We start from the raw sequence: 24,604 nt of genomic DNA, 5'->3' as shown, positions 1-24,604 counted from the left end.
CTTGTTACTTGAGCACTTTCCTTGTCATATTCTATATCTAACGACTGTAACCAAACTACTTCAGTCATGGCGCGTTTCTGTAGTGTTTCGTCATATTCAGACTCGTTTTCTTCGATGTGAAAGCCATTTTATACACCGCGAAAAATGAAATCATCATTCGTCTCTTAGTAAACAGTTGTTATATATGTAGTTTGCGGTTAAGGTCGGTCTTGCTGTGAAATGGTTCCTATAACTACCAATGAACCAGTAAACTCTAAGCCGCCGCTAATTCTGTAGAAACTTTGTGTAAGTTGGATGTGCTTGTACCTATGGAGCTCCCAGTGTGAGATTGAGTGGGTGGCGGTTCCTTGAGCGGCCTTGCACACCTCTTGAGAGAGTGACCCCATTGCAACTGTGAACCCGCAACCGCGCTACTTAGCATGCGGTTTCCCGTGTTCCCTAGCGGAGCAGGCACAGTATAGTTTTCAGTGACGCTAGGGGGTTGGCCATTTGTGAAGAAAAGAATGATTACTTTGGGAACCAGCAAACCGCACAGAGTTATGGTACCGAGCACAATGAAAGTCGCGCAGCTTAAATACACACGAATGAAAGCGTCGGACGTGTTTAAATAAGATGGAAGGAAGATGATCCACACGGAACAGGTGAGGTACATGCTGATACCAATGCACTTTGCCTCGTTGAAATTCCTTGGAAAATTTCGCGTCTTGAATGCAAAGATAGTACATAAGAACATTAGAAGAAAGTTGTAGCAAATATTTACTGCTAATGTAAATTCGTTGACTGCGCACTGGACAATAACAATGCCCTGAGAGGGGTACACTTCCTGGGCCCTGGGGACATCAGAAATGTACCACAAAGTGGTGAGCAATAGCTGTACTACTATCAGCCCTATGGAAATAAGGACCTGTGATCCAGGCCGGGTGAGTGAAGGCCGGGTGACTGAGCTCTTGGCGCTTTGGAAGATTCGGTATATACGAATTGTCTTCATGAGTACAGGAGCATAGCATGCGGTAAAGCTCACACTTTCAAGAAAACGCCGCACGCCGCAAAGCCTGTCGGTCGGTTGGCCAAAAAATGTGAACGGTGTTACGTAACAAAGCATCACCCCTAAAAACAAAATGGCGCTTAACTCCCTGCCAGCTGCTTTGATAAAACTGTGACTTCTATGCTTTATGAATAACGCCACTGTGGTTAACGTGCCTAGCATTCCTAAGATTGTAATAACAGTGAAGGTTACGATAGGAGTGCTTGACCACTTTGGATACAGCACAGGTAGCTTTGCACAGAAAACCAGGTTTTCACTAGGTGAGTAACCTATTGGACATGATTGACAGGTGTCATTTTTGATGATGTCGTTGTCCTTGCAGTTTATACAGTCCCAGCAACACTTAGGATCTCGTTTTCTTGGTTTGTGTATCTGTGAATCATTGCAAGGCTTGCTACAAAATGACGTAGGAGGATGCGCCTTATGTCTGCCCCAGCGTAGCAGAGAATTATTTACTTTCAGCATTCCTTGGATTTTATTATCCGGGAACAATTGCCCTTGCCAATTTCCAATATTGTTGTATTTCCAGTCTCCACCATCCTCATTTTGGAAGTTTTTAATGTCATATACACCATCTATTTCTTGATTTTGATTGAAACGAATGGTGACGTTTAAAGCAGAATCTAAAAAGGTCACGTTTCTTAGAAATGTAAGCAATTTCTCTCTTTGAAACTCTTTGGTCATGTTGATGCAGATGCCGTTCACCCCTGGACAGTAGTGTTGTTGAAGATTATGCAGCGCATGCGCCATAGCATAGACTGCATTGATCACCACTCGCACAGGCGCCATTTCCATTCCAGAAGGTAATGTTTCATCGCTCCTGCAAGATCTTGACATATTTGCAACGCTTCCGTTTGCTCCAGGGATATTGCATTTCATTATTTCTTCCCAGAATTCGACAAACCAAGGATTAAACTTGTTGTTACTTGGTTTTAAATTCTTAAAGTGTTTCTGGAATCGCGGGATCTCTCCTTCAAGATGATTGACAGTTAGGGAGCCGTCTGCGACTTCTTCATTTCCGTTTGTGACGTCAAAACGATTGCTCCAGCCGTTGCTCCCAACCCAGGTAAATTGGGTCGCCCCAGCCTCTTTAGCTGCGCGGAGTAAATCAGCAGAGTCGGCGTGGGTTGTAAACAGCACAATAGTGTTTACAGAATTTGAACTTTCTCTTCTCCTTATGACCATGTTCTTAATAACCTCATTAAAATCTTCATCTTTTGGGAGACTTGGAAGTTGAGCAGCGTCTGCGACACAGATGCCTGCGGCGTCTGCAGCCTTCCGTAGTTCAGCCATTCCTTTCTGCCCATAATTCCCGTGGGAGTTGATGGTAAATATGTAGTCCCAGTTGTACTCTTTGATAACATCGACAAGAGCGTGTGCTTGAAAGGAATCAGGTGGAACGGTGCGAAAAAAGTAGCTGAAAATCTCCTTGTTGCTTAAATCCGCGCTAGTTGATCCATAACTGACCTGAGGGATGTCAAACACACGCAGTAAGTTTGCCACTGCTATGGAAACATCGCTAACAAAAGGTCCAATAACTCCTGCTAATGGCGCATCTTGATCCACAAGAGTGTATTTTATTATGTCTTTCGCACGGTCAGCAGCAATTGTTTGACTTCGGCAAGTGTCGTAGATTTTCGTACCGAGTGTTATGTTCGGGAGCAGGTTCGGGTCGTTATTGATTTCCTCAATGGCAAATAACATGGCGGCCAAGTACTGGAATCCAGGTTGAAGATCAATAACACCACAAGCATTCTCTGTCTGCTTACTTCTTTGGTGAATTGGAAAGAGTCCTCCCATTATTATATCTCCGCTCAGCTCAATTGTCTTGACCTCTGAATGAAAAACAAATGGGAATAGCATTTGTATTAGCTCGACCATCAGAGAAAGTTAAATGAACAATAGGGACGTTTACGCCTAGCCTTGACGATGTGATTCGATCGAGCCAAAAGGAAAAACACGTTAACACAGTGATATCAATTTAAATGTTGAATTCACTTTTGGAGATTTACGACCCTGATTCTCAAGTTTATCTTTATCTACTTGGCGCATTACTTGGCGACTGGTTACTTGGTCAGTTAATTGCAGTGCACGATCCAAAAATCAGTGAGATACGAAATGACCAAAAACAAGAACTCTCTGAAGTATAAACGTCTGCCTACCCTCGCGCAACTAACGATCACACTAGACCTGCACTAGACCTGCACTAGACCTGCACTGGACGAACCATCGAACTATTTACCAAGTTCAGTTGAGTACGCTGACCAGTAAGGCAGCATAGCAAGTGCCACTAGGGAACGGAAGAACCTGGTAACTAGCATGTTTCCCAATCTGAAAAAAGATCAGAAGATGAATCAAATTTGTAAAATAACTATAACTGGTAACTTCAGCTTCAGATCATAGCTTTCTGTCAACATTTGTCGCTGATTAACGCTTGACTGAGATTTCAGGAGAGGGACATGACTAAAAATTCTGAAATGGTTCAGTCTGCAGAGTAGGCTTGATAATCAGCAGTATGCCAGCTTGTGTAAAGCTGCATCAAATGAAAAGTCATGTACATTGCCTATAGTTTCTTAATTATTTATTTTTAACCACCTTTTCATAATCGCACACCCAGGTGAAACAACTAGTTTCACCTACCGTGGGTTTGTCAGCAGAATTTGCTAAGAACTCCTGCAATTATGATTATGGTGTTAAATTTTCAATAGGTTAAGTCTACATATTATGTATTGTTTTATTTCAATTTTTTGTTTATTTCTTTTGGCATCTCTTTTTTAGCGCTTTTTATTAGTAACTATATTTTTAATTTTTAATTTAAAGTTCTTATGTAATTTTTATCAGTGACTCTGTGGATACCAGTCGATATTGCTTTTTCGAAGGGGGCCACTCTGATATAATTCAATGAAGGTGTCTATCTATTGAGGTTTTGGTACAAATTCAGAACGTAGTATATTAACGCTGCCATATATATTAGCATGTAGCAAGTTTTTAAAGTTACAATTTACCCTGCGTTGTTTATGGAACTTGTTGTGGCGTCATTCTCCTGTCGCTGCCTTTTTCAAGTCAATCAAATGATGTCACTTCGTTTACTCAAATCATCTGAATTTACTTATCCAGTTTACAATTAGACATTTATTGGAAAAGCCTGATTTTCAGTTGATGGCTAGCAGCAATTTCGGGGATGACGCAGCTTTTTAAGTTTGTTAATTACAATCCATCTTAAGCTCAATTGTAGGCATCCTTGTTTTTTGCTCAATTAATTGCTTCCTCTGTTTCTCCATCTTGGTTGGCTGTTATTTCAAGGTTTCTTCGATTTGAAGGTCTGAGGTCAGTTACATGCACGTTAGAAAAGTGTCTAAATTGACCGTATAACTGCCCCTTTTAGCATATTCACGAGTTAAATGTGACAAAGCGACAACAATATTGGAGCAGGTTCCTTGGAACCGGAGTGACTAAGTTGAGTGAAACACATTACCTCACCGCTATCATCCGTTAGCAGTTTTCATGTAAAACTATTACATGTAAATTGATTGCATTTTCAACTTTTCTATTTTTCCTTCCATTTGTGTTTCTCGTGAGGCTTCTCAAAATCTTTCAGCGTAAAATGCATGAAAACTAACAAATTGAAACTCCTCTTTGAAGGAATGCTTGTGTAGATCGCGGTACATTAATCACGAAAGGTTTTCTTTAAAGGGAAAAAAACATTTGCGGGATAACTTGAATATTGTGTAACAATAGTGAGGAGACGAACTAATACATCCAACAGGTATGAATGGATAATTTGTTCTTTTTCTTGTTCGCGAAATTAAAAAGTGTGTAATACAATGACATCCCTAAATGAATTGTTCTTCTTTTGACAGCTATGCCATGTTGAGTGGCAGTGCTGGCCGCTTTTTGGCCTTCTTTAGAGATGTTGTTTGTAAATACAGTTACCGAAAGATACTAATTCATTAAGGCTAATAAAAGATAGCTGTAATAAATAACGTTCAGAAAAAACAGCCAGCTCCAGAAGTGACTTGCTGTAGAGAAAAACTCTAGCATAAGGTTTGTCAAATATATAAAATGAGACAGATTCTCGGAAAACCTCCGGCGAAAACAACGAGTAACAGAAGGCAGGCTTAATTACCGGCCTTGTTTAATTAATTAAACAAATGAAAGAAGATCTTCTTTTGGTTAAAGCTAAAAGCCTATTGCAAGATAGACGTTTACAAGCGAGATGAATTCTCTATCGGGAAGTTCTTAGCGGACGCAACTTTTATGAAAGAGGAATTCTCTGTTGTGAAAACGGATCAAAATGTGGCCTTTCATTTCCATTGTTCCTCCGCAACGTTTCTTAACCTTACGATATGGCTCGAAGAAAGCTTGACCTTTTGAAATATTTGCAACATCATTAAACACGAATCTTGGGACCGAGATGAAATTTGTAAAGTTATGGAAGCTGTTGTAGTTAGAATCAATGACAAGCTATACCTAGAGACGGTTTTTTAAAAATACGTATCGGTAGAAAACACAAACTTTTTTTTTCAGATACTTGCAGTCAGTAGCAGGATATCGAATGTTCGGCAGCAGATGTTGAAAATCGCGCAGCCTCTCTCTCTCTTCTGGCTCGTAAACCTGAGTATCAAGGAAGGACGGAGTTCTGTAGTTTTGTAGATTGTTTTCTCCACAATTCAATGTACATGTAGTTTGTTTTCTGCAATAATGGCTCCGTCAACTTTAAAGAAAAATAAGGAAATCGGTTTGTATGTCCAACACCCACACGCTAAATGAAACAAACGTAATTCCCACACTAAGCTAATAAAACGAAATGCACCTTGGTAACGATAAACAAGCAAAAGAACACCTGTTACCTGACAAAGACTGAGTGAAATTTTAACGTCCACTAAATACAAAATATGGACTAAGAATTAACATATCATCCCTGCAAAGCCGCAAGAATTCGAAAGAAGAAACTTGAAGAAGACCTTTTGAAATATTTTGAAGAAATTTGAACTGTATTTTGAATGTCAGCTGAATATTCAAACAGTAAAGGAAATAAAAGGGTGGTGAATGGTAAAAGCGAGACTTTTCGAGGGGGAGAGACTAGCGTTTTTATCTGCAAGCCCGATACATTTCGACTTCTACAGTTGCAAGACCGAGCCTTCAAAGTGCTTTAAATGCGAGCTCAAGTCGTTCAGACGTCTTTTTTCAAAAAGAAAACAAACAAATCGGCATTTCGAGACTTTCTTAGCCTTGCAAAAATCGAGACTGAGACAGCTTTGTGAAAAAATCCAGACCGCGAGACGCTCATAGTCGCTGAAAACACGAGTCTGCGAGACCCTTGAAATTTGACGAAAATTTTGCGAGAGCTGTGCTTTTTGAAGGAGTTTTCCCCACCCCTAATTAAACATCGGTCTTGCCTGAGGTATGAGGTAAACTGAAGACCATCTCACTTCGGAAAAGCGCAAAAAAAATGATGTCAAACATCGGACTACAGTAAAAATGGATATAACGACGGAAAGTCTTGTCGATTTCTGCTTGAAAATAGCACGAGGAAGTAAACAAAACAATTAGATCTGCTCTGGATTTCTATGTCAATGAAGTGACAGTTGATGAGAGCTTCGGCCTCGTAAATCTCGAGCTCATAATCTATTGATTGTGAAACAGAAGAACAGGTTTTAGCTCGCACGTTCTTACGGGGTATTTTTTAATTAAGAGATCAAGTAACTACAGCTAGCACTTCAATCAACTGTCAATTCGTCATAACATTTCAACATTTCAACACAATTTTTCTCTTGTGTTTGTCGTATGTACACCTTCATCCTCTGGCTAAAGAGACACTCCCTAGTGACGACAAAAAAGAAGAGTTTTTCGACTTTGTTTTGTGTTTTTAATTTTCTTTATGCGGAGTCTCGTCCAGCGAGGTTGCCGCTCGGCAAGCAAATCTTAAATTAGGGGTGGTGAGTGGTAAATGCGAGACTTTGCGAGACGGCAAGACTAGCGCCTTTCTTTGCGAGCCCGAGACATATAGACTTTTTAGATTGTAAGACCGAGACTTCAAAGTGTTTTGAGTGCGAGCGCGAGGGCCTCAGACGCTTAAAATTTGAGCCCCAGATTTAGTTGGGAGATATAAGAATGAGCGAGAATGAGCTTGTACAGAAGTCTTACAAAGGAGCCTTTTGTCGTAAATACTTGTGCCTTTACAGAGTTCCACAGGGGACAACAGATAAGTTCTTCGACTTCGTGGGTTTCATCATGAGCTATCGTGGGTTGTGTGTGGTTTCTTGATTCCCCTTTTAGCCAGCCTTTGCGAACGAGCTGGAACTGGAAATTCGACTATAACACACTACGTTAGGATATCCTGGAACAAAATAACTGTTTTTTTGGCGCCAAAATGACGTTGCGGTAAGTTTTGTAGCTTTTTGTGGAATTCAGACAATTTGGCAGAAGTTGGGATTAAAACTTTTTCTCGGAAATTTGAAAGTTGCTTTATTGAAATTCAATATCAAGTGACGAGAAGATGTCATTTATTAAAACAAACAAACGAATCGGAACCTCGAAACCCTTAACCTTGCAAAAAGTCGAGACTCCGAGAGAGCTTCGTATAAAAATCGAGACTGCGAGAAGCACATAACCGCTAAAACAACGAGACTGCGAGACCCATGAAATTCGACTAAAATTTTGCGAGACCCAGAGTTTTTGAAGGACCATTCGCCACCCCTTAAATTAGTGCACAGTTTGTCAGAAGTCGCTAATTTCAATCCATGATATTTGTATCTCTCTGAATATTTAAAGCCGTTGGTGTACCTTAGCTTCGGTAGAGTACGGTTTAAGAGAACGATGCTTTAAACAGCTTTAATGATTTAAGATGTTTAATTTCACATGTTTTTATAATAATTACAGGGTACTGAGGAAACTTTAATCAACTTTCGAAACACTGTAATTTTCTTATGAAAATAAACAAAGGCAACACTGAGGACAAAACTGATTACAATTGAAATAAGTTGAATCATGATGTGGCTTAGTGCCGTCAAGTTATTTCTAACCTCAGAACTGGAACTGTTCATTATACTGTGTACTACATTTTTGTATTTTCTCCTGTTAAAACGGAGAGATTGGCAGCATATGCAAACGTAAAGGCGATGCAAAAAGGACTCGTCCCTTACGGCAAATGCTCAGTCATGTTTGTCTTGAACAGCTGATCAGCATGCTCTTTCGCTTATAAAAACTACCAAATAAGTAAGGGTTTCAAATTCGGTATTTGACACTATGTAAAAATGTAGAGTTTTAGAGGCCATGGTTATCACCTCTAGCTTGGCTTAATCGGCGAAATGGACTGACATACGGTTTACACTCATGTCAATTATCTGCTATCACTGACTGAAAATCCCATAGTTCTTATTCGGATATCTTTCGTTAGAAGTTTTAGCAAGGTTTTATTACATGTATTTGTAAACTGTGTAGATTGAAAAGCAGCCAGGAGTGTAAAACATCATTTTTCCAAGTTCTGAGCTGACTGAACAATTCAGGTTTTATAATCTTACGTACCTTATCTTCTTAAGATCCTTTTCCAGTATTTTGACTTTCAACTCTGTGGTTTCCTTTTATAGTTCTTTTGCTTTCACAAATCAATCCATATCAGTCCGTATCAGTCAAAATCAATTGCCGTATTCTGTAAAGTTCGTAAGATTTGAAGATCTTCAGTAAAAGTCTATCTACGAAACAGCATTTGAATAAGTTATTTACTGATCGGCTCGTTTGAGTTGACATTCATTTGCACACTGCAGCTGGTCCTGTTATCTTCGGATTTGAATTTTCGGACGAAAGACAAGACGTTTAGTCAATTGCTTGCCTCAGGGCTTTAAATAATGTCAATGCATATAATATCTTCGTTGAAAACTTGGTAAAATCACTTAGTATATTACGAGATCTCTTAACGAGAAAATTAAAAACACATTTTAAAAGTGCTCGCATATAAATTAAAGAGAAAATAAGACATATACATATTAATTACATCTTCAAAAGATAGGCTGAAAAAATTATTCACTCTCTGATCCAAGCTATCTACGACCAAAGCAACAAAATGTTCAAAGAAAGTATTCTGTTTTTACACAGACACTGATAACGCTACTAACTGAGTTTCAGAACGTTTCAGTTAGACCCTTGAAATGTCCCACAAACACAGCTTGTGGCTTGTTGTTTACACAATGAACCACTCAATGTATCCGAGGCGTCAATTGTTCGATAAAATCATCTGATAAAATCTGTTTGACTCGAGTTATAATTAAAGATTGGTACAGTGGAATACGCGGAGTGCGGAGTGCGGAGTGCGGAGTGTAGAAAATGAGGAGTGTGGAAAATATGGAGTGTAGAAAATGCGGAGTGTGGAAAACGCGGAGTGTGGAAAGTGCGGAGTGTAGAAAGTGCGGAGTGTAGAAAACGTGTAGAAAATTTCAATTTTCCACTTCAATTTTCCATTTCAATTTCCCATTCCCTATTTCCATTTTAGTAATGTCCATGCTGAGTGTGGAAAACGAGGCGTGTGTAACTCCGTTATATTCTCATTGAAAGAGAATGGCCTCGGCCATTTCGTCATTCCAACCATCGGCAGCAGCAGGAACATTGCACTCAGGTTTGTCGCCGCATTCGTATTACCTCGTGGCCTTGTCAACAAATGTTAAGTGCTACGGATGCGGTGACATGATCGCAGAAAAATTTCGTCAGCCACCACACAACATCATGGTCAAGCACGTGGATCGGCGTGTGGTACGCAGGGACGACAACATAGGGGCGTTAGTGTACAGCACAGACTTTACCAACACCTATTAGCATCCCAACCCTGCGCATGTTAAATGAAAAAACTCTGCTTGTGACGGCCGTGTACTAATCGATCTCGGTACCTACCAATCACTTGATGAAGGCCACAGGGAAATGTTGAAAGAACACGGGCTCGTTGTTAATATCGTTAATTCACAATAATGCTACGTGTATTGATTTCAACTTTTAGCTACCAAAAATATTGTTCGATGTAGCCATGACAATGTAAGGATACATCCCATTTTTAATGAGAATGGATCGACTGTTAATATTGTGAATTCATAATAATGCTAAACGCGTTGATTTCAATCTTTTATTTATCTATTAGTTTCTGTTCTTTAGAGCTTCAAAAAATATTGTTCGATTTGGCCATGAAAACGCAATGATGCGTCGCTTAAAAGAAAATCGACCGATTCTTAACATCATTAATTCACAGTAATGCTTCGCGCATTGAATTCGTATATTTACCTATTCTTTTTTTCTTTATAGCTAGAAAAAATATTGCACGATTTAGCCATGAAAATGTAAGGATACATCCCGCTTTTGAAGAGAATAGATCGATTGTTAACGTTGTTAATTCACAATAATGCTACGCGCATTGATTTCTTTAATTTAAACGCATGTGTCACGATATTTTAAACACTCTTTCGATGAGAATGTAACGGAATTAAAGATTATTTGTTAATCTTCATATTAAACACGCCTCGTTTTCCACACTCAGCATGGACATTACATGGAATGTCCATGGAAATTGAATGGAAAATTGAAATTTTCTACACATTTTCTACACTCCGCACTTTCCACACTCCTCATTTTCCACCGCGGAACGAATACGTTTATAATTGTGTTAGTTACGTGTCTCTGATATTCTACAACGAGTGATATTTGGAAATTCTCTGAAAATTGCTAGAGCCTGCTTTAGGCGAGAGCAATTTGAAAGAATTTAAATATTACGAGTGCTATAAATCCTTAATTGTTCCAGCTGTCATACGATTACTCATTCATTGTGCCTTAGAAAATTACGAACACACGGTATTAATTTGCAGTGCAGTGCAATTGACTGTAAATTGCCTTCTTTCGGCCAATCACAGTGAAGTGATTTTCTCAGTCATATAATAAAGCTAATAACTTCCGACGGCAAATTTATTAGATTCATGATCATGTGATGTGGCCCTGTAAAATAAAGACCATCCTAATAAAATAGATTGTTTCTCAACGCCTTGGGTGCTCTCCACTGTGCCAAAGATTCCGGAAATTTCGGTCGGAAGTCAAATGGAAAGATCCATTTAGGTTCCTTCCGACTGGAATATTCGGAATCACCTTTTGAGGTGGTCCACTTATTTTGGTCGGAATATTACGACCGAAATTCGCCGTTCCATTTTTGACAAACCGGTTCATTGCCCTACTTCTCTTCACTCATGTAGCGAATTCGAAAAAAGGAAGAAAAAATGGCGAGAGCAGTTCCTCTTAATTAGTTGGCCCGGTTCGTTCCATTTTCCTTGGTATCCCACTGGTCTCTGACCGGTCGGTCTGGTATAATGGAAAGCATCCCCTCTCTCTCGTGCCAGTGGGTCAGTTAGACAGTTAGAAAAAGAAAAGCCAAGAAAGGGATAGTGATAAATTAGTATTTTTCCCTTTTCAATAAAAAGTGATATTAACATAACAGGGCACTACAATTATATTTTGAATACTTATATGACTGTTGTTTTTTGTATAACGTAATGAAGAAATAAGACATTTACACCATTTTCATGGTAAAAAAATATTTGCCAAAACGTTACTGTTTTGCAAAATGTGGTAATTCAAGCCTGTTCGCAATAAGAAACTGAAAACAAAGACGTCATATCGAAACTGTCTCTCATTGATGCATTATTCAGTATGGTTAGTTTTATCTAATGTGCTCAGCTGAACATAAAGGCTTACTTGTTTATTGTGTAAGACGACAAAGGATAAATGCCACGGGAAAGCTTAAGATAAGTTTCCCTGTTTTTTTTTGTTTGAAGGCGTTACAAAAAAAAAAAAGCCGGCTGCTGGAACAAGTAAGCCCATGAAATCATATATCATTTCCAAGGAAAGCAACTTTAAGCAAACTATTTTGAGCACTTTGACAATATAATACGTATGATAGTGGTTACCTCGATACGTGTTCGGCCTAGTGAAAACGATACATTTATGTGGACAAGAAGAAAATATCCCAAGATTGGGATATTTCTCGTACGCTGTCTTGAACTTTGTAGGTAGGAATTTATAACTCATTATCATTTAAACCGCAAATTCACCTGGCATATATCTAACTGATCTAAGTAATGAGAAATGACACAAACCTAGATGGTACCAGGAACTGAATCGTTAATGTCTGAACGTACTGAACGAAAACAAAAAAATGCGCTTGCAAACTCTTTTCGTCATATTCGTTTTGGTGAGGAAACAGTGATGAAAATTAACGCTTGCTTGAATTTCTCATTTCTTCATGGCCATAATGTTCACATCATGAAACATTGTGTAACAATAGTGCTGAGACAAACAAATATACGCAACAGAAGTGAATGGTTGGCCTGAGTTTGCTCTTTTTCTTGTTTAAGAAATTAAAAAGTATGTGATACAATGACATCTCCAAATGAATTGTTCTTATTTGACAATTATGCCATCAGTTGAGTGGCAATGTTGACCCTCCTCAGAGATAACGTTTGCAAACATAGATACAGAAAGATACTAATTCATTAAAACAAAAAACAAAGATAGATGTAATATAACTATCGCAAAACACTCCAGAAGTGACTTGCAAGGGAAAAACTCTGGCATAAGGTTTGTCAAATATATAAAATGAGACAGATTCTCGGACACCCTACGTCAAAAAAAAAAAAAGAAAAAAAACTAGTAACAGAAGGCAGGCTTAATTATCTTATGCTATGTTAAACAAATGAAAGGAGATCTTCTTTTGATTACAGCTAAAAGCCTATTGCAATATAAACGTTTATAAGCGAATTGAATTTCTCATCAGTTTGTTTCTCGCGGATGAAAACGAAAATTTTAATGAAAGAGAAATCCTCTATTGTGAAAATGGGTCAAAATATAGTCTTTTATTTTCATTGCTCTTCGATAACGTTTCCTAACCATACGGGTCGAAAAATCCCTGACATTTCAAATATTTCTAACATTGAACACGTTCTTTGGACATGAAATATTTAAAGTTATGGAAGTTGTTGTAGTAGCTAGTATATTTGGAGAGCTCTAAAAATATATAAAAAGAATCTCACATACTTACAGTCGGTAGATGGATATCTAATATCAGTGTTCGACGACAGATGTTGAAACTCTCGCAATTTCCCTCACTTGTGGCTCGTAAATAGAATTTAGGTAGGACAGAAATCTAATAACGTTTGTATTCTCCCGGGGGGGGGGGTGGGGAAGGGGGGAGAAGGGAAAGGACTCCCATACAAAAATGACGGGGCTACTGGTCGTACCTTTAAGGGGTTATAAACGGGGTGTTGGTACCTCTGAGGGTGTTTAGCCTCCAAAGGTCCACAGCGGGAGCTTTTACGAGTTTAGTGCAAGTTCCATTTGTTTAAGTTTCGGCAATGTGAAGATTATTCTAAACGATCCAACTGTACTTCGAGCCTTTGACTTTTCGGCAAGCTAAGATGTTTACTTAAACCTGAGTATTTTGACTTTGTTTGTCTACATTTTCATTGAGTATTTTTGACTTTGTCTGCCTACATTTTCATTATAATTAATTCCAAGAAGCGAATTTTTCGTTGACAATTTTAGAAACTAGCTCTAGATTAAGCGTTTTCGTTCAACTGTTGCTCAACTGATTGTGGCGTGTTGGGATCCTAATGACCTTTGTTTTCCTTCACCGAGCATTGTGAGAACTTTGTAGTCAATAACAACTAAAACATGTTTTAGCGCCCAAGTTGTCGCCATGTTATAAAAGAATTGGTTCATGCTTTTAGCTGTGCGTATATCGAGTTATGGATACACTTGGGAAGTTTGGAGAGCACTCAAGAAGCTAGAGTTGCTCTCAGCTGTCGCCTCGAGCAACCCCTTACGCTTCTTTCGTGCTCTCCAAACTTTCCGCGTGCATCCATAACTGGATGTACACACGCTACGCATGAAACAATTCTTAATTATGTAATTTATTCCCACTACATATCAAGGGGTGGCGAATGGTCCTTCAAAGAGCATAGGTCTCGCAAAATTTTCGTCGAATTTCAAGGGTCTCGCAGTCTCTTATTTTTAGCGGCTATGTGCGTCTCGCGGTCTCGATTTTCTCACAAAGCTGTCTCACAGTCTCAATTTTTGCAAGGCTAAGAGAGTCTCGAAATACCCATTTGTTCGTTTTCTTTTTGAAAAAAGACGTCTGAACGACTCAAGCTCGCATTTAAAGCACTTTGAAGTTTCGGCGGTCTCGCAATTGTAGAAGTCGAAATGCAGAAAAAAACGCTAGTCTCCCCCTCTCGAAAAATCTCGCTTTTACCATTCACCACCCCTATATCCATTACCACTTCGCGTGGGGAGTCATGGGAGGAGCCTGCGACTACTGTGGCAGATAAAGTATGCAGCGGGCAGCAAGGGTAGCACCGTCAACCGGCACTAGAGGAAGGGGGTGGGGAGACAAACGTTCCCTCCACCGGAACGCCGGCAAAATAAAAGTGATCGAGGCAAAAGCCAGGAATCTAAATCAATAGACCGTAAAGCATCATGCCCGCCCCGAAGCATGAAAGTATGGTAGAATTTGAAGGATTAATTCAAATTTCTGTATGCGCTAATTATTTATGCAGGTGAGAATAATTTTGCTTTAGATGTGTGTTTTGGTGGAGGTAACTGACCTCACCCGGGTTGCATCTCGCTTTGTCTCGCTTGTATAGAGAAAAAACAAGGGCTTCGCTGTGTGCTCTGTGAGACACAATACCAGGAATGTATAATTATCGTCGCTCAAAATCTCTCGTTAACCTTCATGATGTGCTTCTCATTAAACTTCTCAAGCACCTACATGACCAGCATATGAGTCAACCAGCTCTGGATTCATCTCATTAATTTAGTGGTTGTCACTTCATGTAGGACCAAGTGGTCTAGTCATCTACGATATGTTACTGACATATATAACCTTCTTGAATCAAACAAATAAACATTTAATCCCGTTAATGACAAACAAAGTACGTAGTTTTATTACGTAGCATTAATTATGATATGAAAGACTTAATATTACAATTATCACATGGCACCGAGGTTAAGAGGAATAAAACAAAAGCATTTGATTCTCTCGAATGGTCCTTCATACATTAATTCACACATTAAGATCCTACGGTTTCGGTGCTTCGTTAATTAACTGGGTGAAAACCCTGTATAGTCATACTGAAAGCTGCATTCTGAATAATGGATGGCAAGTAATTTTTTTGAGATTCAGAGATGTTAGGCAAGGCTGCCCGCTCTCACTTATTCATTCATCCTATCGGCAGAGGTGCTGGCCACGGCAATTAGGAAAAATACTAATATAAAGGGAATCTCGATAAATGATGCCGGTGGAAATTAAGTTAAGTCAGTATGCCGATGACACAACACTTATATTAGACAGATCACATGAATCTCTCCTTTCATCCCTCACAATGCTTGACGATTTCAGCAAAGTCTCCGGCCTCAATGAGACTCAATGATATGAAAACGTAAGCTCTATGGATCGGTGCAAATATTGGAAATGATAAAATTCTGTTATCAGGAAAAGAACCTAAATGGCCAAAAGACAAGGTAAAATCCCTAGGGCTATGGATTTGAATAGATCCCGAACTATCTGTAACTTTAAACTACAGCGAGAAACTTGAAAAAGTAAAGAAATCCTAAGATGCTGGAAATACCGCCGTCTCACATGGTTAGGGAAAATCACTGTCATCAAGTCATCAGTGGTCCCCCAAGTCCCAATTAGTTTATCTACTCTCGCCTCTTCGTTCAAACTACCATGTTTTAAACGAAATAAACGATTTACTCTACACTTTTCTGTGGAATGGTAAAGGCGACCAGATAAGACGGAAGATAGTGATCAATGATTTCGGTGCTGGTTGCCTAAAATGATTGATATTAGCTACTTTAATAAATCTCTCAAAACCACTTGGATTACAAATATTTAGATAACAATAACAAGGGAAATGGAAAATCTTTTTTGATATAGCCCTCAAAAAATATGGCTGTCAAAACCTTTTTACCTACAACGTTAACGTTAAAGACACCTCATCGACAACTTTGGATGCCTTTTTAAAAGAACTATCAGGAATCTGGGCAGAAGTTAACTTTGAACCTGAAATAACATCGAAAGATCACTTTCTGGATCAACAACTTTGGCATAACCCCCTAATAAAGATAGCCAACAAGACAGTTTTTTTTTAAATAATTCGGGTGAAACATCTTTTAGGACCGGACAACACCGTTTTCTTTCGTTAAATGATTTCCGCTGTAAGTATGAAATAGACCGTCGCCCTCTCAGCTTCTACGGATTAATGTCGGCTGTAAAGTCTCTTTAGGCTGATTCTAATTTTCAAGATTTACAGAAAAACCAACTACTAATATGAGCCACTTACAACAAGAATTTTACAATTCAAAAAAGCAACTACATTAATATATCAAAAAAATGATTAGTAACGAAGGTTTAACCCCAGAGTCTAGTCAAAAGAAGCAGCTAGAGGATTGCAGTCTACCAATAAATGACAACGTAAATTGGACTGCTGCCTATCTTTTGGCTAAAAAATGCACCAAGAGCACTAAGCTGATAGAGTTTCAGTTTAAATTCTTACATAGACGCCTACCTTCGCGGGAGTCCTCCAGAAAAAAATTCGTACGCGCGCTGTTTTCAAGGAAACCCCCACAGACTATATATCAACAGAAAGGTTGTAAAATGTAGAATTCGATAAAATTATGTTTTGTTTTGGATTTTCCTTTCCAAAGGCGGCAGAGGTCGTCAACTCCAAAATGACCGACTGACGTTCCAGCGAATTAATCGGGTATCAAATGCGATCGTTCATGCAAAATAACTGTGCAGTGTTAATCACAAAGCCTCAATCTCCAAAAACGTGTCAGCATTTTCTTTTATTTCTATTCGTTACCTTTTTATAGATCTGTCAAGTTCGACTATCGAAAAATTCGCGTAACCTGTTACGTTAAAGGCCGCCACGAGGAAAGTATTTAAAATAAAGGAATTCGCCGACACGCCTTTGTTCCACATCTATCAGTGAATGTTCTGACCAAATTTCATGGAAAACCGTCAAATCTGCATACCCTATTAATTCACTTAAAGAGCGGGGGTTCTCTCGAAAAACGAGTGCGAGTTTTCGCCTTCTAAAGATTTATAAACATATCACGCCTTCACAGAGGAATGTGTCAACTTGAAAACCGCGAGCCAATGAAATAACAGAACCCCTGGCGTTCACAGTATGCAAACTTGTGCTTCGCGGACATTAATTTTCTTGACCCAAAAAAAATCGACCAATATAGCCCCGCGAAGGTTTGAAGTAACCTTAAATAGTGTAAATAATCAGAGTAATATAATGTAAATAGAGTTAGTGCTGTAAGTAGTCTAGAGAGTGTACTGTTTGTAATTATATTGTAAATATTGTTTCTCTTGTGTTATTGCAAATGATAATAAAAAATAATAACAAAAAAAAAAAATAAAAATAAAACAAAAGAAGCAAAATCGAGGTTGAGATGCGAAATTGAATAAATTGTTTTTTATTTTAGTCCTCTGTGCTTCGACGCCGGTTAGAAATTAGATTTCGAAAATATCTTGATAAATCTTTCGCGTGCATGATACATTTGAGAAGTAGATTTACTGTTATTCTAAAAGATTTAATTTGTAGACGCCACAGTATGATCTAGCTTGTGCTTACTTCTTCTTTGATTGTCCATAGTTCCTGTCAGCGTGGTGTCTCCAGTTGGATCTACTGCATTGCCAAAATACACAAGGAAAATCTTGGGTACAAGAAGTCCTAAGAGTGTTACAGTTCCAATGAGAAAAAGTGAGCTGCATAAGAAATACGATTTCCAAACACTATCAGCAGCATTTAAGTAACAAGGTAGAAATATTACCCACACAGAACATGATATATACATTGTAATGCCGATATATTTCGCTTCGTTGAAATTTCTGGGAAAATTCCTGGTTTGAAATGCGTACACTGTTGCAACAAACATTAAAATTACGTTAAAACACAAGTTAATAGCTACACTAAAGTCGTCTGTGCTACACTCGAGAATCACGTGATCTTCGTACCCGTAATATTCCACAGCCATTGGTGGTTTTGATAATACCCAAATCATAGTTATGAGACACTGTACACCGATAATACCCAGAGCCACAAACATTTGTGACAGCGGGCTCACCATAGAAGGTCTACGAACTGACTTTTGAGCGGCCTTGAAAATGCGATAGATGCGGTTTGTCCGCAGAACCACAGGTGCATAACACGCTGTCATGGAAACGCTGTCTAAGAAGCGCATGGCGCCACACACTGTTTTTTCAGGTTTGAGGAAATGCAACAATGCGCCAGTGTAGCACGAGATCACTCCAACGAATAAAATAATGCTTAGCTCTCGTCCAGACGCTTTCACAACGCGGTGATTTCTTCGTAAAACAAAGAATGTTGCTGCACTAATGCTGCCAGTGATACCAATCGCTATAAGAGCTGTTAGGACTTGGGCAGGAGTGTCTGTCCAAGAAGGGTAAACAACAGGCAGCTTGAAGCACTTTGTGAGGTTGGTGTCTGGCACTTTTCCTTCCCCGCACGAAGAACACGTATTGTTTACGATGACATGGTTAGAGCTGCAGCCATCACATCGCCAACAGCAGCGGGCGTTGGTAATTTCTGGTATCGTTATTTGTTTCATTGGGCAGTTCTTGCTGCAGTATGACTCCGGAGTGAGGATTTTTCCTCCGCCCCACGAAATCTCGCCTGTGTCTAATTGTATTTTCCCTTCGATGTTTCCATCATTGTTCAATTCACCACTCCAGTTTCCAATAATAACATGTCGGTGTTTTCCATCGACTTTTTTGAAATTCAAAACGTTATAATTTCCATCCACATCACCATTTTGATTGAAAGTCACGTTAATGTTAAGAGACGCATCTGGAAAAGACACTTTCTTTAAGAATTTCAGAAACTCTTCCCGTTCTAGATTCTTCATTTCAGTGCAGAGGTAATGTTGTCCTGGACACAGCGCTTTATGCATGTTGTTAAGCGCATGCGCCATGGCGTAGACCGCATTGATCACCACGCGTACAGGCCCGATCTCAAGGTCTTGTGGGAGAGACTCGTTTGCTAAACATTCACGTGGAAAATCAAGTGACCTTAAAGAAGTTGAAAGCTTGCATTTTAAAGTTGCTTGATAAAATTCGTCAAACCAGGGATCGGAGATATTTTTAGAGGGTTTTAAGTTTAAAAAGTACTTCTTAAACGCATCAACTTGGCCTTCAATGTAATTCATTGTAACTGCGCCTTCGCCTGCTTCTTCAGATCCGTCAGTAACTTGCTTTCTGTCTCCCCAAGAATTGCTTGCAAGCCACGAAAGTCTTTCACCACTTTTCAGTACTTTGTTGGCTGCTTGGACCAAACCCGTGTTATCTCGCTGAATGCAAAACAACACAACAACGTCTAGTTTACCGCGCGAATTTTTTTTCCTTATTTCTAGAAGTTCTTGAATGGTGTTAATGAAGTCTTCTTCGGTCGGAAATGCAGGAAGTTTAATTTTGTTTGCAATACAAAGTCCCGCGCGTTCTGCCTCTTCGTAGAACTTCTCCATTCCTTTTTCTCCATATTGCCCCGGGGAATAGACAGTCATCACATAGCTCCAACCGAAATAACGAACAACATCCACCATTGCCTTCCCTTGATAGGAGTTAGATGGAACAGTGCGCAAGAAGTAGCCATACAGATCTTTATCGCTAAGGACTGGGGTTGTCGAGCCGTAACTAATCTGAGGAATATCAAAAACGCGAAGCAAATTAGCAACAGCCACCGACACATCGCTTCGAAACGGTCCAACGACGCCTGATAACGGTGCAGTGTCATTGTCCTCACGTAGTGTGTATTTTATTATTTCTCTCGCGCCATCGGAACCAATCGTTTGACTTCGGCAAGTGTCGTAAATCTTAGCTCCGAGTGTAATGCCTGGAAGAATATGGTCATCTTTGTTGATTTCTTCCAAAGAAAACAGCATTGAGGCGAGATATTGGTATCCTGGAAGAAGGTCTAATTCACCGCACGCGTTTTCAGTCTTGTCACTGCGGAGATGAACTGGAAACAGACCCCCGAGAATTATGTCGCCATTAATATGAAGGGAAAGCTGATTTCCTTCGTCTAAAAAGCAAACAGGTAAAGTTGGTACGCTAAAGCATAGAGAAAGTTTAGATTTAAATTGATAGGCTCAGCTAAATCTACTTGATTCAAAATGATATGACCGGTTATTCTTCCCTAAAAATACCATAATACTCACCGCATGGACGTAGGAGTTATATCAAACGTTTTTGTTCTGCTGTTACAATTGAAAATTATTACACATGTAGCCAGTTTGTGCTTGAGTATGACGTGCTCTAAAACTAACGAAACCTGAAGACTTACCTCTGACTTTTAATGCAAATGAAAAATAGCGAACAAAACTAAGTCACAGATCACAAAGTGAGGAAAAGCAAAGTCCCCTTAATTTGCATTTCTTCCCCGAAGACGACAATCATGCAAAATTAGTTTTAAGAAGTTGTTGCGCGATACGTGAAGTCGCACAAAGAACAAAATACATTGGAAATTCACACATCCTGATTACGAGCCTTAAATACCTCACAATTTGAAAAGTATCAAGTTACGTTTACAAAAAGACTATGATTGAAATAACATCAAGGTCCTCTCTCTCTGTTTTTTTTTTTCAGACCTGCATAGCATTTGCCTTTCTAATTCAACACTGACCGCATTAACCTACTTCAATATGTGTTAGCACGTAGAGTCTGTTAATGGCTCGCTTATGTGTTTTAGCAGGTGGCTTGCAACAGGAAAGTTATACCTCAATATGGGCATCAAGAGGAGGGGTAGGGGTAGGACTGACAAGAAAATGCGAAGGATTAGTTTGGTAGCGTCATAAAAGTGCTGTGTAGATTGGTATGGTCATTCAGGTTTGTATGTCTACACGATACTTTGAAAGCAGGGGCGTAGCGTGAGATTGAGAAGGTGTAGGCACAAGAATAAAATTCGAATTCGTGAAGGCGCTTCAAACGTAACTAGGGTTCTTCCCCCGGAAAATTTTGAAATTCGAGGTCTCGGCAATGTCATTTTCTGCAATTTCCGAGGGACATTTCAATACATAAATGCAAGGGAAAATGCAGTAGTTAGTTCTTTATTTAACCCATCTCTAGAGTTTTCGGCAAGCCACAACAAAAACAGGGGGTAAAACAAACCGAGGGTTTACAACGTTTACATGTGTGGGGGCCGTTGAGAGTAGAATTTTTTGCTTTTGTTGTCACTCCACTATTACGTTTCTCGCCGTTTATGGATTTTATGAAAAGGTACTGGAGAGACTTACACACACAGACAACAATTCAAAATTTAAAAATCGACTCGATTTTATGGTAATTTTTGAAAAACTTTCAGGGAATAAGAAAAATATTTTTCCATATTTCCGCTGTACGCACGAGCGTACGTGCGTATATGGACGCTACGCCCCTGCTTTGTAAAGGTCATCGGGGACCCTACCCTCAACTCCCCCAATTTAAGGTCGAACAAAACCATTTTATATGCAGCATATGTTTTCGCTGAGGTTCATGAAAGTCTGAAGTATTAAAAATAGAGTGCCTCGTTTTTTACCGGGTAACTTAATGGTGGCATATGTGTTGATATTCTCCTGAACAGTGCGGAGACTCCCGTAAAAGGGGAATAGGCGATTATGTTACCTTGATAGTGAATCGATTGTGACCGTCCACAGATCATCAAGATATCGCCAACAACTAACATCAAGGTGATTACTGCAAGCTGCATGATTTACCTTCTTGCGTACTCGGCTCGTGATTCCTTCAGTGATTTATAAGCAAATAAAACATCAAATGTTAGTGACTTCAGAACATTGGAATCCTGCTGCGATCCCAGCTACTTGGACGTCGTTGAATTTTTTCCCTTGCTTTTGCCAGCTTGTATAAACAACAGATAGAGGTGAAATTCATCGAGCTAATAACAGGCAAGAATCGCATTGGAAATTTAGGATAGGGTAACATCGAAGTAAAACCTATCAAATTTATCAAGTTTACCGGGGATTGGTTAGGATCGAAGTGTGAAATTTAAAGACCTCAGAATAAGTTAAATTGAACTGAACTTTGTAACAACGTACACTTTCCTGGTTAACAGAATCTTTAAAATGAAAACATAAAAGGGTCGCATATCGTATTGTTGTCGTTTTGTTTCGCTTGGATTCGACACCTCATTGGCTTTGACACTTTTCTTAAATTAAACGTTAGGAAAGGTCATATGGAGTGAATTTCTAAATTGATGTCGGTCGTTTACCTCGAAAAACAGACCATCTCCTGAAGGAAAAAATTAATTTCCTTCAAACAAAGTTTTAATCTGTAAATCTGAGCGGAAGTGACATGGAACAGGTAATAAATTCTAATTTCCGCTCGGTTTCCGTTTTTTCAAGCTGACAGCTCACTATTTTAAGCCATTTTTTTTGCAGTTTTCTATTGTTTTAAACTGTATTGCCCTGATTGGTGTAATATATGTCCTTTAAATCATTTCTGTTTCTCCTGACCTAAAATGAAGACGTTAAATTAGATCTTATTGGAAAGAACGTCCCCTACGAATTGCATCTCCCAGTTAATAACATCACATAACGTGTACAGCTGCTGTTTTGCAGGGTGAATTAAAAAAACCAAACCTGATTACTATTGAAGCCGAAAGGTAAGTCATGCTAAGAGTTTTGTAAGCCTACCTGTTATTAATATGTCTTCCAGTTAGGAGCTTTACTTTTCTAGAACTCAGGGAACCGATAATTTTAGCGTCAACGACTTTGCTTTCCAAAACTAGACAAATACAGCTGCTGTCAGAAATTCTAATTTTTTTCAAAAGCAAACAACGTAAGTTTCAATTCGAATTTATAAATGAGACTGTATAGAAAAATAGTGTGGCACGTTTGCCAGTTTTGTGATTTGAAGCGAGTCCATACAAAGGAACTTTACTGACCTGACATAGTACATACAGAGCTGTGCGGTTTAGCTTTTGGACATTTCCTTGTATGAATCTCACACTATATGCTGTTAACAGTGACGTGCTATCAGTGACATACGCCTCTCAATTTGACGCGCAGAAATACAAATTTGAAGTTTATTTGACAGTTTTTGGAATGCAATTTTACCTCTGTTGACCATAAAATGTCAAGCACTGGGGTTAATGCAATTCGAATACCTTGGTGGACACAATTTATAAGGAGAAGGCCTTGACATACTATAGAGAATTATAGTGATGCAAGTGAAAATAAAAGGCCGGACATATAAAATGTGAAATTTAAAAAGCGATATGACTGCCCTAAAGGAATAACCAGTGGCTAAATTGACATGATTATGTATGGTAATTCATCCTAGACGTGAATGTGTTGGTAACAACACAAGCTACGCTGCTAAAAAAAGCGTAATTCAATACGCCTTTCTCCTTAATTATACGTGTTTCCTATATTAACCTAACCGTATAAAATCGAGCAGGCAAGTACAAAATGGTCGCCTTACCACGAAACAGTGCCTCGGTTCAATCGTAGATCCTGAAAATTTGTTGTTAAAACTGGTTACCATATAATCGGGATCAGTTGCTGAAATTAGATGAGAAATTCCAAACACAAACCCATGAGGGTTATTATTTGTAGAATGAAACAGGTTAATTTGCCTTCGACAAGAAGACATTAGTTTTAAACAGAATAAACGATAAGTCTGAGACATTTGGGGCGCCCGGAGCACTATTAGGCAACGAAAAACAATTAACTTCAGCAATTACATAGAAACCATCCATAAAGCTGGTCTAACACAGAAATTTCACTGTGAAGTGCACAAAGTAAAAGATTGTCATAAAATTGCTATAAAGCATTGAATGAAAAGAAAACAAATGTATACATTTTTGTCGACGTGACTTACTGATAGAACTTTTGACACGTTTTCCACAGGTACAGTAAGTAAGGAAATTGTTTGAATTGTCAGTATTATTTATCCGGAACTTAGCTCTTTCAGCATTTCCTGAAAAAGCGCACAATTTGTACAAATAATCCCCCTTGTTTACTTCCCTTGTGTGAAATTTTTCCCCTAGCAAATCTGAAAGTGAATTTCCTTTCGGGAAAGGTAACTTAGACACCTTAGAAAGTGCACTTTTACAATCTCATCGATGACAACTGAACAATTCAGTTCAACACTGTTTATAATAGCGTTTTTTCTTACCAAGAATACGATGCCAATTCCGATCACAAAACGGGGAGGCAAGGAGAATGGCAACTACTGCTATGCAATCTGAATGATCTTGGCATGTATTTGGAGTGTGCTGTGTTTATGCGAATGCAACCAAGAATTTACGCTACGCTACGTGCTATTTGAAAATTCTCTTAAAATTACACGAGCCTAGAGGCGAGTGCAATTTATAGAGTCAGTCAAACGTCACGAATAACGTAAACATCACGATAAATTGAGCTGCTCTCAGCCAATTACATTAAAGTAATTTTATCAGCTATGCAGTAAAAGCTTTTAACTAAAAAGACACAAGCTTCCACTTAAATCGA

At 38.9% G+C, this 24,604-nt stretch overlaps 2 protein-coding genes across 4 annotated transcripts; both read right to left on the bottom strand.

Moving 5' to 3' along the window:
* Nucleotides 1-57: 57 nt before the first annotated feature.
* On the bottom strand, nucleotides 58-4,222 carry LOC145479962 (metabotropic glutamate receptor 2-like). Its single transcript, XM_081458438.1, has 2 exons — nucleotides 3,288-4,222; nucleotides 58-2,880 (listed from the first exon to the last, which is right to left on the bottom strand). The coding sequence occupies exons 1-2, from the start codon at nucleotides 3,364-3,366 to the stop codon at nucleotides 254-256; spliced, it is 2,706 nt and encodes a 901-aa protein (XP_081314564.1). The 5' UTR covers nucleotides 3,367-4,222; the 3' UTR covers nucleotides 58-253.
* Nucleotides 4,223-16,639: 12,417 nt separating this feature from the next.
* LOC145479964 (metabotropic glutamate receptor 3-like) lies at nucleotides 16,640-24,604 on the bottom strand. 3 transcript variants are annotated; one of them, XM_081458442.1, is made up of 3 exons: nucleotides 22,784-24,604; nucleotides 21,756-21,873; nucleotides 16,640-20,178 (listed from the first exon to the last, which is right to left on the bottom strand). In XM_081458442.1, the coding sequence occupies exons 2-3, from the start codon at nucleotides 21,838-21,840 to the stop codon at nucleotides 17,672-17,674; spliced, it is 2,592 nt and encodes an 863-aa protein (XP_081314568.1). In that variant the 5' UTR covers nucleotides 21,841-21,873; nucleotides 22,784-24,604; the 3' UTR covers nucleotides 16,640-17,671. The 3 variants fall into 3 exon arrangements, with proteins under 3 accessions (XP_081314568.1, XP_081314569.1, XP_081314570.1); XM_081458443.1 differs by having other exon boundaries at nucleotides 23,035-24,604; XM_081458444.1 differs by having other exon boundaries at nucleotides 23,574-24,604.

The sequence above is a fragment of the Orbicella franksi genome, chromosome 2 (assembly GCF_964199315.1).
Source record: "Orbicella franksi chromosome 2, jaOrbFran1.1, whole genome shotgun sequence".
In the NCBI taxonomy this organism is placed as follows: Eukaryota; Metazoa; Cnidaria; class Anthozoa; order Scleractinia; family Merulinidae; genus Orbicella; species Orbicella franksi.
Note: the sequence above shows the minus strand (reverse complement) of the source record. Positions and strands in the feature narration are given on the sequence as shown.